At 42.8% G+C, this 18,908-nt stretch overlaps 1 protein-coding gene across 2 annotated transcripts in view; it reads left to right on the top strand.

The window, feature by feature from the left end:
* The window catches only part of LOC119163128 (uncharacterized), a 533,653-nt gene that overhangs the window by 497,580 nt on the left and 17,165 nt on the right, over nucleotides 1-18,908 (top strand). For both annotated transcript variants that reach the window (XM_075874163.1, XM_037415069.2), the window contains one exon: nucleotides 18,197-18,394. In XM_075874163.1, coding sequence (XP_075730278.1) covers nucleotides 18,197-18,394 — 198 coding nt within the window. The remainder of the gene's footprint in view (nucleotides 1-18,196; nucleotides 18,395-18,908) is intronic.

Below are 18,908 nucleotides of genomic sequence, written 5' to 3'. Positions count from 1 at the left end.
TTTTGTTCTTTTTACCCTGGCGAGTGGTGATAATGTTGAAATAACGAACTTCTTTATTACATGTGCGTGCAGCGTGATGAGATGAAGTTTGGGAATAACCACACAAAGCTATAGGCAAATGTACAAGTGTGGCGAATGTCCAAAATAGTTATTATTATAGTGCGTAATAATAATTTTAGTGTGCTTGTAGGCTGTACGCAGGCGAAATGTTGGATCTTCGTAAATTCAAAATTTCTGCTCGCTGGACAACACCACATAGTTGACATTTCAGCAAGACTACACTGCGGCTTCACATGCAATCTTAACCTAGTTTTCGTACGTAAAAGTCTTGATTTTATATTGAGTAATCCGAATAAGCTACATCGAACGGCTGTATTTTCTTTACCATTTCAATCCTAGAAAAGGGTAATATACCTAACGGTGAGAAAACTGTGAGTTCACTCTATTCAAGTCATATGCAGATGGCAATGCCTCGAGGGTTACCGCATTACTTTTGAAACAATATAGTACGGGTAGCAGTGTTGTAGTCTTGAACGGAGCACTTATTTAGTCTGCCAGCTTCTGTTTCTGACGTGCGTCACCAGCTATGATGAAACAAAAATGTAGTTGTCGGTGCAGAGTACATACACATATGCATCAACTTTGTTCCCATCTGAGGAGACTTCCACAACGGGTTCCCGTCGTCAGCGCCAGTTTCATCTATTCTGTGCAGCGGTGCGAAGCCTACTTTGAATCTGGTCATCCAATAGCCTTGCGAAATTCAATGACGTAGGAACAGATCACAGCATGCGCGCAGCCAATTCACGTGCATGACACTGGGTGAACACTGAAAGGTCAGGTTGTTTTTGCTTAGCAGTGCATTACCGTTCCCTACATCTTTGAGACGCCCACCCCGGTGATGCTCGCTTCAGACTTTCCGACAGGAGTATAGCCTTCACTGCGTTGCATGATAATGATGAGGCAAAACCGTGATCCATGCTCAATCTCCGTGCACGTGCATTTATTCGTTCTGGAAACGCAGCGATATGGGTTTATATATATTGCATCCCTATTTGGCGAGAACCAGGTTCGAAACGCTTCGCTTGTGACTGCATTGCGAGATATTCTGGACGACGGAATGCCCTCTTGTTCTTGTTTTTTTTTTTTGCCTGTAGAATCTAATGTTAAATGCACCACGCTCGAGGCAGTCAGCGCCGTTTTCTGAAAGACGTCGATACATACGCTCTCTTTCTTCCATTGAAACAATACTATTCCCTCCGGTAGCCCTTGTTTTTGATGGAAAGCACTAACTTCCTTTATTGTGGTGTTTCCCGTTCTGCAATCAACATTCGCTCAAATACCTACTCACTTTTTTTCCCATTTCGAGCGGTCAGCGTACAGTAGTCGTTGGCGTACTAGAACAAAAAACTCTCCGTTTGCCCTTCTTTCTTTTTGAAATGTGAAGAGTTTGTATACATTTTACAGTCACGATATTTGCCACTGTTCTTAATCTGTCAAAAAAAAAGTGAAAGGGCACGTGATCTTTAAGTTTCCTCGCTAAAGCTGTATCTTTATTACGCAAATGCAGCGAGTACACCGAATATAATCGGAACAACGAATACAACGAATATAATAGAATCGGAGCAGCGGTGAATATGTTTGTGACTGCAAAGTGCCTTTCTACTATGAAATGGTTTCGGCTTTGAATGTGTAGTAACGAGAGCAACTTCTTCGTCGCATTATTCTGTAACTTCTTGTTTATTCTTGTTCCTTTCCCAGGGTAAATGCATCGGCTGTATCAGAACCTAAAGGTTGGCAAGTTGCATCACGCTATACGTGGCCCTTGGTGTACTAAAGAAAATGTAGTTCATGTTTTTCCTATTTTTCTCTCTCCTTTTTCCCGATGCACGCATCAAAACTATTTGCCATGTTATTTTTTTGTTTTTGTGTCATAAAAAATTCGATGGTGTCCTAATATGGTAGGATCAAATTTCAGGCAAGGTTGGCTTGGCTCTTCGATAAGCATTTTAGGGTTTCTCTAGAAAAATTCAGAAACAGGACATGGTTATCTCAGTTTACTACATGTGACATCGATGAACATGAAAATCATAAGAAAAACATGAACGTCCAAAAAACTGCCAGATCCCACGTACTGAGGGAATTGATGATATGCGAATCAGGAATGAGGAAAGTTGATACGTTACGACACGGACGTAAATTATGCCGTACATTACTTTCATGCCATGAATGTCATGTTTGGATATGTCATTTATTTTAGTCGTCTATTCACGTCACGTGATATCAAATTTAGTATTACGTGATGTGATATGTCGAGCTTGCGAAACGGCAGCAAGCACGCTATGAGCGTAGCATGTACGTACCCATGTTTTACATCACACGCATGTCATGATTACCACGTTTGGACGTGTCATTTACCTTCGTGATTCTTAACGTCACGTGATACCAAGTTTCGTAGATGTTGAGCTAGCGAAACGGCTGCGAGTACGCTATGAGCGTAACTTTAAGTCATGTTTCCAATGACACGCACATAATGATTATCATTTTTTACGTGTAATTCATATTCGTCGTCTAACCACGACACCTGATGCCGAATTCTGTATGTGTGGAACTATTGAAACGACCGCAAGCACGTTATAAGTGTAGAATATAATCACGTTTCGCATGACAGGCAAATCATGATTATCATTTTTGGACGTGTCATTTGCCTTCGTCGTCCATTTACGTCACGTGATACCAAATTCGCTATATGTGAAGCAAGCAAAATGACCGTAACAGCATAATGAGCGTGGTATGTTGTCATGTTCTTACAGGACACTCATGTCATAATTATCATGTCTGCGCCAGTCATATACCTTCGTCATTCATTGACGTTAGGTAACCCCAAATTTGGTATATCTGACGCTGGCGAAAGGGCCGCGAGCACATCATGAGCTTGGCATGCAGTCACGTTCTTACATGCACGCATCTTTTGATTGTATATGATTATCATGTTTCCACCAGGCATATGTACCTTCATCATTCATTCACGTCCCGTAATAGCATATTTAGTATAGGTGAAGATAGCGAGACGACCACGAGCGTACTATGAGCGTGGCGTGTTGCCATGACTATTCACAACGTAAAAATAATGACGTGGATGTGATGATTTCTACGTCAAGGTTGGTCACTCATGTTTGCCATGCAGTCATATCATACCATACCATATTTGCAATATGTCATGTTAATTAAACCACCAGAACAGCAGCAAGACCATATGTAAATCATAATGTTCATGACATCCATGTTTTTGTTTTCATGTTATGATTAGTTAATTTGTTGTACAGTCATGTTATGCCATTCCAATTTTGCTATTGATACTATTATTGTGAAGGCCAGGAGAGCTAAATGTCGTAGGCGGCTAGATAGATAGATAGATAGATAGATAGATAGATAGATAGATAGATAGATAGATAGATAGATAGATAGATAGATAGATAGATAGATAGATAGATAGATAGATAGATAGATAGATAGATAGATAGATAGATAGATAGATAGATAGATAGATATAAAGTCGCTAAAGTTCGCTAAGAAATGCTTCGCTTTTAAAATAAACTATGTATAATATTCAGACTATTACTGATGGCAAGGTTACAACAACGCCTGTTCTTGGTGGCGCGAAGCGCAACCGACTCTACCAGGGTCCGTCGCGCTCCCTGGCAGCTACCTGGCAGCCACCTGGCACCGTCGTAATCATTAAATAACCATTTAAATATATTTCATATTCGTCCAAGGAGCTTCACTCCAATATCAACCTTGGCTTCGTAGATTGGCTGCCAAGTTCTTGTTTATCCCCCTTCGAAGTGCTACCTTTATGTTGACAAAGTTTAGTATTTCTTTTTGAAGTACTTCTTAAACAGTTTAGTGGTGCTGCTATAAGATCTGGACAGGGTTTTGTGAAGTGCTGTATATAAAAATATGAGCCAACTAGCTAAAAAACTAATTAGACAGGAAACTGGTGCCATTCATGTTGGCGAAACATAAGAGTTTGCCCAGCGAATTTTTGTAGGTTGGACTCCAACGGTCACAATGTAGTTCTGCTGAAACGCTCTTGTTGTTATGCCATCTCGTCGTGAACTCGTTCATGGCGTAAGTTTCGGCAATGGTGCATTATCAAGCGTGAGGCCCACGGGACGGCTTTATGCTCTCTCATCGTAGAGTACCTAGTACTCTATATCGTTGACCACTTTTTTTAAGCACACACAAGACGCAATACCATCTTTGACCGGGACGGCTTTCTGCTCTCTCATAGTAGAGTACCAATTACTCTAAGTCGTTAAACACTTTTTTTTTTCAACACACATTCCGCTTGTTTCACAGAGGTGCCAGTGGCTCAAAACCAACAGTGGAATCAATAGATTCATGCAGTCTGAAAGATGTTTCTTCACAGCAAATAAGCGAAATGGTGACAAGTAGCACACTGAGCAAAAAGGAAGAAAAAGCATCCGGCATGAAAAAAAAAACTAACAAGGTGCGCGAGTTTGATTGGTTGAGAAGATGGAGGGCATTGCCTACGCGTGACCGCTTAGCATATCGGGGAGCCGTTCCAAATGACTACTGTCCAAACTGCGGCTAAAGAGAGACGACTCAACATGCTCTGTTTTAGTGCTCGGTGGCAAGGGGCGTCTGGCACATGGTAAAACGCCTCTTTGGCTTTCGCACAGTGCCCATGGGAACAGAACGTGGGTTGTTTGCAAGACTGGTCTTTACAGTGACCTTGTACGTACTGTGGTGGCGACGGTGTTTAGCGGAAGTGCGCCACGAGCCTCATAGAGGCGCCTAGCCAGCACTCCAGAAAATACGGCTTCTTGTGTGGAATTACCTAGATCAGCAGCTGGGAACGCATGGCGAAGAGGATTTTTTTTGCCGATGGCACACACGTTTCTTCAGAGTAAGAGAGGGACAGCTGATGTTTCAAGTTGTTCCGTACTAGCCATGCGCCCACGCTAGTACACATGCATTCACGATGTTCTGTGAAATGTGATTAACTTCATTCATTTTAATTTTGCTTTGGCTTGTAACATTTGGATACCCAGTAATTAATTAGATATTGGTGCTCATTTGTAAGATGTATACACTGTCTTTACTTGTTTGCGATGTTTAGTTTGTGTATGTACAAGATAAGTGTAAAATAAACTTCCTTTTCTTAATATACATTGGCTTTGCTTGGTTGCTTTGGCTCAAGTGCGAGGCTCACGGGATGGCTTTATGACCTTTCATAGTAGAGTACCTAGTGCTCTATATTGTTACCCACTCTTTTTAAACACAAATATTGCTTTCTTATAAATGATTACGAATTAAATTGTTACCTTTTTGTTCTAGGCTCATAATGTTTAGCGTATCGCACTTTACAGCGCGCTATTTTCAAGCCTCTCTTCAGCTCAGTGCTCCCCCACAGTATATATTACAGTTCTCTAAACCGTCTGCCAAATTATCTAACCAGATACACATTGCAAGAATTCTGTATTAAAGATAGTAGGCGGGCAAGCCGGAAAACGTTTGAACTTTATTTTGAACTATATATTTATTACAACATACAATCATTTGGGATGCTGATGGCCGGGGTAAGAAAGCCTCTTCATGGGCTTGACTAGGACCACGACCTCGTACAAAATGGCAGGGATAGGCGAGTGTACAATGAGTCATCCACCCCTTGCCTCTGAAAGACAGGTGTATCTTCAAAATGGTGATCAAGCAGGCTTTTCAAAGTGTACACATAGTTATTTCAAAGAGCGCGAAAGTTAGACACAGATAAAAAAATTGTGGTAGCATCTGTGTCACATTTCTGCACTGCCGGAAATCAAAGCTGTATCAGCTCGTTTGCGTAGATTTCTCCATCATTGTCGTTCGACAAGCAACTGCTGTTTTTCTGAACCACACTGTTCCCACAGGGTTGCACCCCTATCACACAGAGGAGGACGCCATTTTACAATACTGGGTGCATCAGTTACATGAACAAAGTCATTTCTTGACTATCATGCAGTTTTTAGGCGTGATTTTACACTGTTATTGCTTTAACTGTTGAAACGAGAGAAAACAGAGAATAATGAACCAGGTACCTTGAAGGCGGACCCCTAAAATGCTATCTAATGGTGGACGAGACCAGATCGTCATCGGTAGGAGTGGTAAAACTCGTTGTGCTGTCTCCGGTACTGGACGAGTTGAGAAAACCGAAATAACGTCTCTGACTCCACCTCTTGTCGCAATGCTGCCCTACCAAGGTTGGATGATGTCCGCAAGAGAGAGAAGAAAGCAATACACATGAAGTAAAAGAAAGGTAGGCATGTTAACCGGTCTAGGAGGGCTGGTGTCTTACCCCACCCAAAGGAGAAAGGAGTGGGATAGTTTCAAGCAAGAAGAAAGAAAGACTGGAGAGAGAACGCACGGGAAGTTGGTCTCACAAGATAGAGAAAGAATATAAGAAACGTAAAGAAGTTAACTTGAGTACGTACAGCTTGCTATTTAGCACGTGGGTAGAAGGGAATGAGGAAGTAACAGAGAAAGAGATAGAAGGAAATTCGGATTGCACACCGGTGGTTTTCCCCACCTTATACTCAGCAAAAGATCTTGGGTGCATGGTCTCCAAGTATATCAGCCCAGAAAGCCACCCAAGCCCCGCTGCGATTCTTGGAAGACAACATCATCGTTCGACCACCTATGAAACTCTCCACTGTGTGTGTGGAAGCTTACCAAACGAGCATAAGCTGTCTGTGGGTCATGCAATGCACGATGACTTGGTTTGTTTGTGTTTTCTAACATTTTTGCTGGAACGCTGGTTTAGAAAATACACTTTTCGAATAATACCAACTGTTGCGATTTCAGGCGAATAGACGGAGGTGGTAGTATTCTGACAAATGTGCCCGAGTTTTTTCTTTAGTTGAATTATTCAAAATCTGATGATGATACGTTGACCGGAGCGATAAGTAGTTTACAATGGAGGACATCGAGCACGCCGATATATTTCCTGAAGGCTGTGTGGACAATCTCAAGCCGCTGGGTGAACGTGGTGAAATTATAGCATCGTTATGCCATTTTAGCACTCGCTAGTGTTTAGTTAGGGGATAATTTCCGGACACTATAGAAAAGGAGTTTTACGCTTTGTGACGGCAGATAAGGAAGAAATTTTACGCAATTTGAAAACTAGCGCATAGTTTAGATTCCCCCTATTCATTTACATCTTCAAACACAGCTCCCACTGTCAAACGCTCTTATTTTTTTCTTTCTTTCTTTCATGCCCGCTTTTCTCCTTCTGAAATACAGTGTAGCAAACCGGACTGTTCCTCGAGTGAACATGCCTGTATTTTCATAATCATTCCTACTATCTTTCCAGATCCAGAAATAAAAAAATGTGCTTCAAGCAAAAGGGTTTCTGAAGCTTATTTGTCCAACAACTAGCCACTATGCTGAGTGGATATGCAGAAATAGCCTCATTAACCGGGTATTTACAAACTAACTAAGCGTGCTTTACTGACCCTAGGGTAGCTTTGCATCATGCGAGGAACGACTCTTTCATAAAGGTTTTTCCGCAATGCACGAATATACAATGCATGAAGCTATAGAGTCCTGTTAAGGCCTGGCAGGAAATGGCCGTGTGAACTGTTAGAGACGGTCGCTGCATTCACCTTGATTGGCTCCTAATGCGATTGTCCACAAAGAAGAACCGCCTAAGGGATTAGGCACAACTTCGACGCTAACGCAGTAATGCACGACTTTTGATATATTCTGCCTTGGGTGGTTTTCCGGATTTCATGCTTTAATGGAAGTTCCACGTTTATGTAGCAAGTCGTTGTTCAGTCGCTGTCGAGTTGCGCTAAACCCAGCGGCTGAGGCTTTTATTGCACTGTGAGTGTGCGCCGAATTGCCACCGGCACCTGCAGAATGCAGCCTGATCGATCCATTGCTGAAACATGATTAGTGCGACGAAGTGCGATGAGTCGTCAATCGGCAGTGTGACGCGTACTTGCACGTCACGCTGGCTTCTGGTTTCAGACGTCAGTTCGAAAGTAACTTATTCGTATGCGCCCAAGTACCGAGAAAACATCTACAGATGACGTGACGGGTAGAGAGTGAGAAAAGTTATGACTGCGAACAGTCGTTTCCTACCCTTAGCCCTGGAAAAAAATGCGGAAACAAACCGCATAGAAAGCCAATGGCAAAGAGAGGGACCAAGTCAGGAGCACAAAAACGACACCATTAACAATACGCATAGTACAGTGTTAGCAGGCATCGTACTGAGTAGCGTTTAAGGATGTCCTTAAACAGCAGCCTCAGTCTTTTTCAGCCCCTCGTGCTGGGAAAGACGTGGGCCTGTTTTCTTGCTACTTGATTAGGGATCTTCAGGAACCCTCTTTAGCTTTCAATCGCACGAATAACATGCTATGTGAGGAGCGGTGCAATCTACATATAGACGTGATACTAAACACACCAGCGTGGTCAAAGTTGGCCCGAATGAATTTTATGTACAACTGCTATGACAATGAATTCATTGATTGCGGAAATAGGAAATATCTAACTTCCTGAATAATAGTATGCCGTATCATCAAAGAAAGACGCACAATGCAGGAACGCCATTCCCAACTGAAGGTTCCCCGCCGTGGTGGTCCAAAGGCTAAAGTACTCGGCTGCTGACCCGCAGGTCACGGGATCGAATCTCGGCTGCAGCGGTAACATTTTCGATGGAGGCGAAAATGCCGTAACCCATGTGCTCACATTTGAGTTCACGTTAAAGAACGTGAGGGGATGGAAATATCCAGAGATCTCCGCTATGCTTGCTCTCATAATCATATATGGTGGTGTGGAGATCCCTCATATCACTCATCAATCAACTGAAGGTTGATTCAACTTTTGCCACATTCCTTCCACGACTTTCGTTATTGCCCCGTTACACTGCAAGTGCTGCCTTGCGCAAAGTGAGCCGAATGACCAAGTACTACCGAGATAATCGAGGAACCTTGCCATGTGATTACGTGCAGTGCGCGAACTCTACGGTGTCTTCTAAACCTATGTGGGCACGAGTGATAACGCTGGAATTTTTTTTCGGTGGCTTGTGTATAAATGCCGACGCACTTCCCCGCTTGTCAGTTGATTGACGGCCAACTCTGTTCGCCGCCGTCAGAGCCAGCGCGTTAATCTGACTTTCAGTTGTTTGCATTGTCACAAGTTCAACCCAATTAAGATTATTCTTTGACCCACTGATTGTTGCTTTCGTAGACATCATGACTACATGACAATATTGCCGCATGTGCTTAGGCACCTACCGAAGTCTTGCGCCGCTTCCTGCTCTCATGAATTCTGCCGCACCGAGTGACAAGACAAACGCGCCAAGCCAAATGTGCCATGCAACGCTGTCTGCAAGTGTCACCACACCACGCACTGGAAAAAGAAGGCTGGCGGTTTTTCGAAGGAGTGGCATGCGGCGAAACGCAAAAAGAAGTCGTTGACAAGGTTTTCACTAGCAAGCTCAGGACAACCTTTGTGTATTTTGTTGACGGACACAAGTTCTCCATAAATAAACAGTCGTTCTAGCTTCCGGCTTTGTATTTGTTCACGTGTTTGGAAAAAGAGCTTAACGATTTAGAGTACTCGGTACTCTACTATGGGAGAGCTGAAAGCCGTCAATCGGGCTATATTCTAGCACGTGCATTGCTTTGCAACCCATCAAGAAAGTTTCTGGCCAGATATAGAGTGCTCAAAATGTGCGCCCTTCTGGTACTAGTTTTCTTTTACTAAGCACCAAATTCAAGACAAATTTTATTGGAGATTAAGTCAGCACTACTTGTCCCAGTTAGATATTTCATCATGTTCTACAATCTTTTTTATTTCTGGTGAACGTGTGTGTGTTTCCTTCTCAATTAAAAAATTGGCAGCTCCTACGTACAGTGGGAATCGATGAAACGCGAAGCACGAATAAGAAACGTTGATATGTCACTTTAAAATCAGCACAACGTTATGAGGCGGAGGTAAATGATGCTGTACATGACTTCCGTCTCATGATTATTATGCTTAGATGTATCGTTTACCTTCGTAATCTATTCACGTCACGTGATACAAAATTTAGTATATGTGGAGCTAGTGAAACGGCCGCGAGCACGCTATAATCGTGGTATGTTGTCATGCTCTTACTTGACAACGTGTCAGGATTATCTTGTTTGCACCAGTCATATATTTTGTCATCGTTTGACGCCACGTAACACGAAATTTGGTACACGTGGAGCTAGCAATACGGCCGCGAACGCATCATCAAGGGCCCAACATACTCCAATGTAGCGTTGAAGGGCACGGACGCTGCCCACAGCGAGGCTACGTTAGCAAAACGCTACCACTCTGTATTCACGCCAGGCGCGACCGGCGTAACCAGCGTCCGTCGGCGAGGCCCGACGGCAACCGGCGTGCAATTCACGCTGATGCGTTACCCACACAACACTGCGTCTCCCTCTTTTCATGAAGGAGGAACACCGGACACGCTGAAACGAGCATGCGCCAAAGCAACGCAGCGCGGCGCGCGCCTGTGAGTATATGGCAAATTTGCGGCGCCTGGCGTCCGTACGCCAGCGTGACGCGACAAAATGAACGCCGGCGAGCACGCACACCGCCTCACGTCGAAATGTATTGGCGCCTTGACAATGCCATCTAGTCATGTTCGAACATGACAGGCATCTGATGACTATCATGTTTGTACCAGTCACATACCTTCATCATCCATTGACATCACATAATACCAAATTTGGCATATGTGGAGCTAGCGAAATGGCCGCGAGCGAGTCATGAGTGGGGCATGTAGTCGTGCTGTTACATGACACGCATGTCGCGATTATCATGTTTGGACGTGTCATTTACCTATGTCGTCCATTCGCGTCACGTAATACCGAGTATGTACGTGTGAAGCTAGCGAAACGGCTGCAAGCGCATCATAAGCGTAGCTTGTAGTCATATTGTTACACGGCACGCATTTCATGTTTATCATGCTTGCACGAGTATCGTACCTTCGTCATTCATTCATGTCCCCTAATACCAAATTTGGTATAAGTGAAGCTGGTGAAACGGCTGCCAGCGCATCATGAGCGTGACATGTAGTCATGTTGTTCCATGACACGCATCTAATCATTAGCATGTTTGCACCAATCACATACTTTCGTCATCCATTCACTTAATGTAAAACCAAATTTGCTCTATGTGACGCTGGCGAAATGGCCACGAGCGCATCATGAGCGTGGCATGTAGCGATATTGTTACATGACACGCATGTCATGATTTTCGTGTTAGGGTCTGTCGCTTGTGTTCGCTCATGGTATATACTAGTTCATTGTATTCATGGCACTGTGGCCTAACGCTCGATAAACCTTTCTTAAACCAAGGAGGTTACACCCAGCGAATATAAAGTAGCAACCTTTCCTTGTCAGAGAGTGCTCAATGCACATGCCAATGGCTGCTAATGGGAAATGAGAAACAGGATACTTCGGCTTTTACTTTCTTTCGGCTTGCGCTTCGTATCTACTTCCCACCTTTGCCCACCTCGAGTTCATTCATAGTGTATACTAGTTCAATGTATTCATGGCACTGCGGCTCAACCCTCGCTAAACCTATCTAAAACTAAGGAGGTTACACTCAGTGAGTATAACGTAGCAACCCTTTCTTGTCAGATAGTGCTCAATGTACATGCCAATTGCTACTAATGGGGATCGCAACGTGCACGTTAACTAAAATCCGAATGCTTCTGTCTCTCATTCTCCATCAACAGCCAGTGACATATACATTGAGCACCATTTTTTATTGTTCAACAACGCACAGAAGAAATCTCTCACCAGCACCACCTTGGAGGTCAAAATGTTATACTTGTTACATACTACAACGGCTTCGAGGGACGAACGGGTGCCGCTATAAAGAGCTTCCTCCTAAAAGAAGAAAATAAACCAACAGAAAAAGCGCCACTGTCTGAATGTTTTGTGCGCGGTAAAGTAGCATGGAACTATATATGTAGTCAACGAAGGTGCCGACAAGACGACAGCGAGGCACTCTTTCGGAAGCTGTCTGCCAACCGTAAGCACGCATCGCTTCCGCTCTCCGGGCGTCCGGCATCTCCACGTCCTATGGACAAAAAAGAAAAGAAACCTGCGAGTAAAGTTTTGATTGCCACGTGGAAGCTGCGTCGCCAGCCAGCAAAGCGACGCGAGCATTTCTAGGTTTTCTAAAGACGACCGGACTACGTGACCGCTTATAAGTGTGTAATCGTGAAGGCCACATGTACCCACACGTTGCCCTTCACTTCTCTCTTTCTTTTCTTTTATTCTCTCACCCCGTCCTCCAGTGCAGGGTAACAAACCAGACATGCGTCTGGTATACCTCTCTGCCTTTCATGTCTTCCATTCCTTCTCTTCCTGAGAACGCCTAGCTCATTCCAGCCACCATTCAAAAGCATTGATCCGATCAAACATATTAGATGCAATTAAGTATTCTGCTTATATTAGCTAATACTGTTTCTGCTGTAATTCGTGCAGCAGCACTGGTGGTACAGGGACTTATACGAATTTATATTTAATCAGCTACGTGACATCAGGAGTTGGCTAAAGCGAACTTGTGAGTGGATCAAGGCTAGAATCCTAATGAACTCGTATGAGTTCATTGCATTAAACGAGCTTTACCAATTATTTGGGCAAAACACTTTGATGCCTCAAAACGTGACCATTGGAGTTGGTGTCAACGCCAATGATGCAAGACACCAGCATACGATGTCTCACCATGTGATGTGACCTCGAAATCATAGATATTGAAAATTTGGTGCATCATGATAACATAGCGTTACATAGCAGAAGCTCTCGTGGTGACGTCATCACGTCACACCGTCACTTGATCTAAGGTGGGCGATGCCGAAAAACCTGAAAAGCCACGTGATGTGTTTGAAGCTTTTAATGCCTTCGATCTTGGAGGCAATGTCTATGTCAAATCTTGTTATGGGCAGGACTGTTTCGGGGCAAACGCATCAACACAATCAACAGTGAAGAAAAAGGAGATCAATTTTGCCTTTCAATTATGTTAGGCTAATGCACAAAAAACCTGTGAAGTTTCTCATACATACGGGTTTTGAAACTTGCGAAAACTTTAGCAGTCGTTGCTGCTTTCGAAGTCACCACTATGGACTGCAAATGCAATCCTACCTGGTGAAATTGAACTCAGCTGCTTCATTCAAGTGAATTCAAGGATAGCGATAGAGCACCAGACAGACAGGTAGTTTTTTTTTTGTTCTTTTTACCCTGGCGAGTGGTGATAATGTTGAAATAACGAACTTCTTTATTACATGTGCGTGCAGCGTGATGAGATGAAGTTTGGGAATAACCACACAAAGCTATAGGCAAATGTACAAGTGTGGCGAATGTCCAAAATAGTTATTATTATAGTGCGTAATAATAATTTTAGTGTGCTTGTAGGCTGTACGCAGGCGAAATGTTGGATCTTCGTAAATTCAAAATTTCTGCTCGCTGGACAACACCACATAGTTGACATTTCAGGAAGACTACACTGCGGCTTCACATGCAATCTTAACCTAGTTTTCGTACGTAAAAGTCTTGATTTTATATTGAGTAATCCGAATAAGCTACATCGAACGGCTGTATTTTCTTTACCATTTCAATCCTAGAAAAGGGTAATATACCTAACGGTGAGATAACTGTGAGTTCACTCTATTCAAGTCATATGCCGATGGCAATGCCTCGAGGGTTACCGCATTACTTTTGAAACAATATAGTACGGGTAGCAGTGTTGTAGTCTTGAACGGAGCACTTATTTAGTCTGCCAGCTTCTGTTTCTGACGTGCGTCACCAGCTATAATGAAACAAAAATGTAGTTGTCGGTGCAGAGTACATACACATATGCATCAACTTTGTTCCCATCTGAGGAGACTTCCACAACGGGTTCCCGTCGTCAGCGCCAGTTTCATCTATTCTGTGCAGCGGTGCGAAGCCTACTTTGAATCTGGTCATCCAATAGCCTTGCGAAATTCAATGACGTAGGAACAGATCACAGCATGCGCGCAGCCAATTCACGTGCATGACACTGGGTGAACACTGAAAGGTCAGGTTGTTTTTGCTTAGCAGTGCATTACCGTTCCCTACATCTTTGAGACGCCCACCCCGGTGATGCTCGCTTCAGACTTTCCGACAGGAGTATAGCCTTCACTGCGTTGCATGATAATGATGAGGCAAAACCGTGATCCATGCTCAATCTCCGTGCACGTGCATTTATTCGTTCTGGAAACGCAGCGATATGGGTTTATATATATTGCATCCCTATTTGGCGAGAACCAGGTTCGAAACGCTTCGCTTGTGACTGCATTGCGAGATATTCTGGACGACGGAATGCCCTCTTGTTCTTGTTGTTTTTTTTTTGCCTGTAGAATCTAATGTTAAGTGCACCACGCTCGAGGCAGTCAGCGCCGTTTTCTGAAAGACGTCGATACATACGCTCTCTTTCTTCCATTGAAACAATACTATTCCCTCCGGTAGCCCTTGTTTTTGATGGAAAGCACTAACTTCCTTTATTGTGGTGTTTCCCGTTCTGCAATCAACATTCGCTCAAATACCTACTCACTTTTTTTCCCATTTCAAGCGGTCAGCGTACAGTAGTCGTTGGCGTACTAGAACAAAAAACTCTCCGTTTGCCCTTCTTTCTTTTTGAAATGTGAAGAGTTTGTATACATTTTACAGTCACGATATTTGCCACTGTTCTTAATCTGTCAAAAAAAAAAGTGAAAGGGCACGTGATCTTTAAGTTTCCTCGCTAAAGCTGTATCTTTATTACGCAAATGCAGCGAGTACATCGAATATAATCGGAACAACGAATACAACGAATATAATAGAATCGGAGCAGCGGTGAAAATGTTTGTGACTGCAAAGTGCCTTTCTACTATGAAATGGTTTCGGCTTTGAATGTGTAGTAACGAGAGCAACTTCTTCGTCGCATTATTCTGTAACTTCTTGTTTATTCTTGTTCCTTTCCCAGGGTAAATGCATCGGCTGTATCAGAACCTAAAGGTTGGCAAGTTGCATCACGCTATACGTGGCCCTTGGTGTACTAAAGAAAATGTAGTTCATGTTTTTCCTATTTTTCTCTCTCCTTTTTCCCGATGCACGCATCAAAACTATTTGCCATGTTATTTTTTTGTTTTTGTGTCATAAAAAATTCGATGGTGTCCTAATATGGTAGGATCAAATTTCATTCACAACATTAAATTAGTGGTTCGAGTGAGTTTGAAGAATTTGAAACCATATTCGGAATATCATCCTGCACTTTATGGATGTCTTTTCAAGCAGGAGCAATGCAGAAGTAAAAAAAAAATGAAGTACGCTAGTACTTGTATTCTTGTATTTGTATCCCTGTACCTCTATACCGGAAGGATTTTTTTTCTGTTTTTGCAAAACTTTTGACAAAACAAAGCTTTATCTAAACTTTCTCATGTATGGTCATGATTCGAACTGTGCGTGGGGCTGTCGCGAATTCTTTCTAAAGCAGCGAGTTGACTGAATGCCCACGTACTTCTCGATCTTAATCTCGTTTGTTTTGCATATCTTGCCCTTTATTATCTTCTAGGTAGAATAAATAATATATAAAGTTAGGAAACTTGTTGTTATCACACAATAATTGCTCTCAGGCACCTCAGTATAGACAGGTTTTTCGCATTAGCCACCCTTATTAGCCGTGCCCCTTGTTGTGTTGCTTTACTTCCAAAGTGTTTTCTTGCCGCAATATACTTCTTTCTGCGTTAGTGAGAGCTTGGTATCCCTGCATCTTTTGTTGCATCCAGTCTTCACTGTGTTCGTTTTTTTTTCCAACCGGGGAAGACAGATTTCTAGTTTTTATATTTTTAACTTCCACGGCATGAAATCGACGTGCTTTTAGCCACAAAATACTGTTCTTAAACTATCTTTCTAGCTTCTCAAGTTGATTTGCTTAGAAAAAAAAGACAAATTGCGTAATTGTTCTCACATATGCTTCGTCATCTTACTAGCCTAATGCTATTTTTCTTTTTTTTTCGCTCGTTACTTTTATTTGGGAATGAAATTTCATCTTTTGTGCCAGCATCACGGCATTTTTATTGTTGCGAATTGTGTTATTTCGCAAGCCTTTTGCCGACTCAGATATATATTGATGAACAAAGAAAAAACGCCCGTTAAAAAGGTTTCCCTCTTTTAAGAAAAAGTTCAGCGAGCTGTAGTTTTTTTTTTCCGACTGATAGATTACCGAAGGCTGACAATGCAGCGTGTGGAACTTGAAGCTGCACGTGACACAAAGGTTGTTATTGATGTGCTGCTGCTGCCCCCATTAGTTGTATTTGTTTGAATAATATTGCAAGAGAGCACAGGCACGCCACCCAAAGTGTTTTCTGTACAATAAGGAGCTTTCACGTTCTATGTGTGTTTATCACGTCAGCGCTATAATTAGGCACTCTTTCTTTTTGTGGACAGTTCAGGAAAAAAAGAATATTATGCGAAAGAAGCAAACATTGAAATCCTGCACGAGCTTTTGGTGCCTCTATTGTCCTGTGCAGGCAATCGATTACGCATCTTAGTCGGGGGCAATTGGCCTTCGAGAAATCATTCTGATTTCTTTGACAGAAAAAGACAAAAAACTTAAAAATCATTTCTTATAGCAAAAAAGCAGCTTTTTGAATAACATATGACCACGCTTTCAGTTGGGCCTCTCTTCCTGTGTTCCATTTTTTTCAGAGCTTTGCTTTGCCTTTTTATTGAGCTGTCAAGACTTAACTGAAGCTGTACCAAGTATTCCACGCATGGCATCGCAATAATAATAAAAGCTCTCGCATTCACTAGGCTCGTCGTCTGGTTCAATGGTAAAACATAATTACGTTTATGCAACACTTAATTAGTAACTTGTCTTTTATGTACGTGAACAAATCATACTATATATATATGTAAGCTCCGACAGAGTGGTAGTACAAAGGTCTGCCATTGCGATTGTTCTCCTGAGCTTCAGCAAGAGAAGAAAAGACGACAGCAAGCAAATTCACTCGTCTGCTCCTTCCATTCAGCCGTATGGGGGGGGGGGAGGGATGAACGTGTACACATACACGGTGATTAGGAAAGAAGTTGCTGAATAGGGAAACACAGCTCTGCATATAGCGATGAGGCTGCATCCAGTTACTTGGACGGGATAAAAAGGTGGAGGACATGCTGCTGACGTCTGTCTTTTGTTGATAATAATTCGTCTGTTCAAGCTTCCACTTTCTCACGAACTTTTCCCTTGTTTGGTTTCGTTGTTATAAGGCAAACAAACATTGTTACTGTATTGCCGTTTGTTACGTCATGAAATTTTTGCCAATAAATGTTTCCCAAGTGCCACTTGGTGGGATTGGCTTCTCCTCTTGTGAAGTAGTTGCGCAGAAAAGCACTCTTTACAATGAGAGATAGTAGGATTTTAAAATATTTCAACAGAGCTAGAGCTTCATTTTGTGATTCGTTGTGAGTCGCTGTATAGCTGTTCGCACACACACACACCTCACAAGCCACACGTGCGTTATTTGTTCCGCTTGGAAAGAATGCTAGAACGAGGCTACTGTCCAAGTCAGGACTGACAGGCCAACACAATTTGGCCATGGAAAATGACTCAATGTGCTTGTTCACTCGTAAAAAAGAGAATTGTTGACTTTTCAAGCGTCCTTGTTACCAAACCGTTTGGCTCATTACTCAATGAGAGTCCCGTATTGCACACAAGATACGGAGATGAAGAGAACTAACAAAGCGACAAAATTGATTTTCACCTGAAATGGGTGTCTCAATGTGTAACACCAACACTCTTTACATTCAAGAGCAAGCCGCTATTTCTGCTTTTGTACGTTTACACAATACGCCAAAAATAACTCAACATAGCTCGTTGCTTAGCTATAGTTGATGCATATTTAATGTAAAAATATGTAATATAAAAAAGGAAGGTCATGAAGGGTAGACACGAATTGAAAGTTACAGACACCAAAGTCTATCTAAATTCCCGAGGAAATCGCATTAGAGGTAATTGCTTTAACACGTAAGGTGGCACTAATAAGGAGCCTGTGTTTATTTGTCATGTAATAAAGGTTTTCCTTACTGTTTTGCCAGCTGCAGGTGGCAACAGAAGAATTGCCCTACATAATAAATGCCCCTTTCGCCTGCAGGACTACTACGACGAGATCAGACAGACGCAGCTTCGAGAGCTGGCACTTCTCAAGAATGACCGCAAGAACGGGGTGGCCTCGGCGGCATCCCTAGAAGCGTCGCCTTCATTATCCCAGGCGTCCTTTACTGCTGCGCCACCAACCACGGCGTCACCTCCATGTGGCAACGAACTAGTCGTGGTCAACGGTGGCAATAACGTAAGTATTAAAAGTGTAGGTTTAGTGAAGAATAGGAGCCTCAGCGCATTGCTTTGCTCCTCAGCGCCTTCACCATCGGCATGAGCTTGTGATTTAGCCGTCTGTCGGAACGCTGCTGACCATAGCGTTTCCTGTATATACATTAGAGAGAACTCTAGCGCTAGTGTCTATGGTAGCTGCAAAGCATGGCGCTTCAGCGAGCACGGGAATTATTGGTAGTACACGGATGTGCATAGCCTTCGTACTTTACGTTTCTTTTGCTTTCGCGTGGCTTGAAGCTTCTTTGTCACGAAAGAACAGTCGGCAAATGTTTAGCAGTTAGACTTCACCACCTTAAGCTTTCAGGCTTACATTTTTGAATTAATTCACGAACTTAAAATGGGTTCGTTCAAGCCAAATGCGTTGCGAAGACTAGGCAAAATCTATGTACTACTCATCTTTTCTATGATCGCTGAACGATCACCGAGACAGAGTCCCCTCTAGTTAGTTTTTGGAAACTGTCCCGCTAACCACT

Source organism: Rhipicephalus microplus, chromosome 9, assembly GCF_043290135.1.
Source record: "Rhipicephalus microplus isolate Deutch F79 chromosome 9, USDA_Rmic, whole genome shotgun sequence".
In the NCBI taxonomy this organism is placed as follows: domain Eukaryota; kingdom Metazoa; phylum Arthropoda; class Arachnida; order Ixodida; family Ixodidae; genus Rhipicephalus; species Rhipicephalus microplus.
Note: the sequence above shows the minus strand (reverse complement) of the source record. Positions and strands in the feature narration are given on the sequence as shown.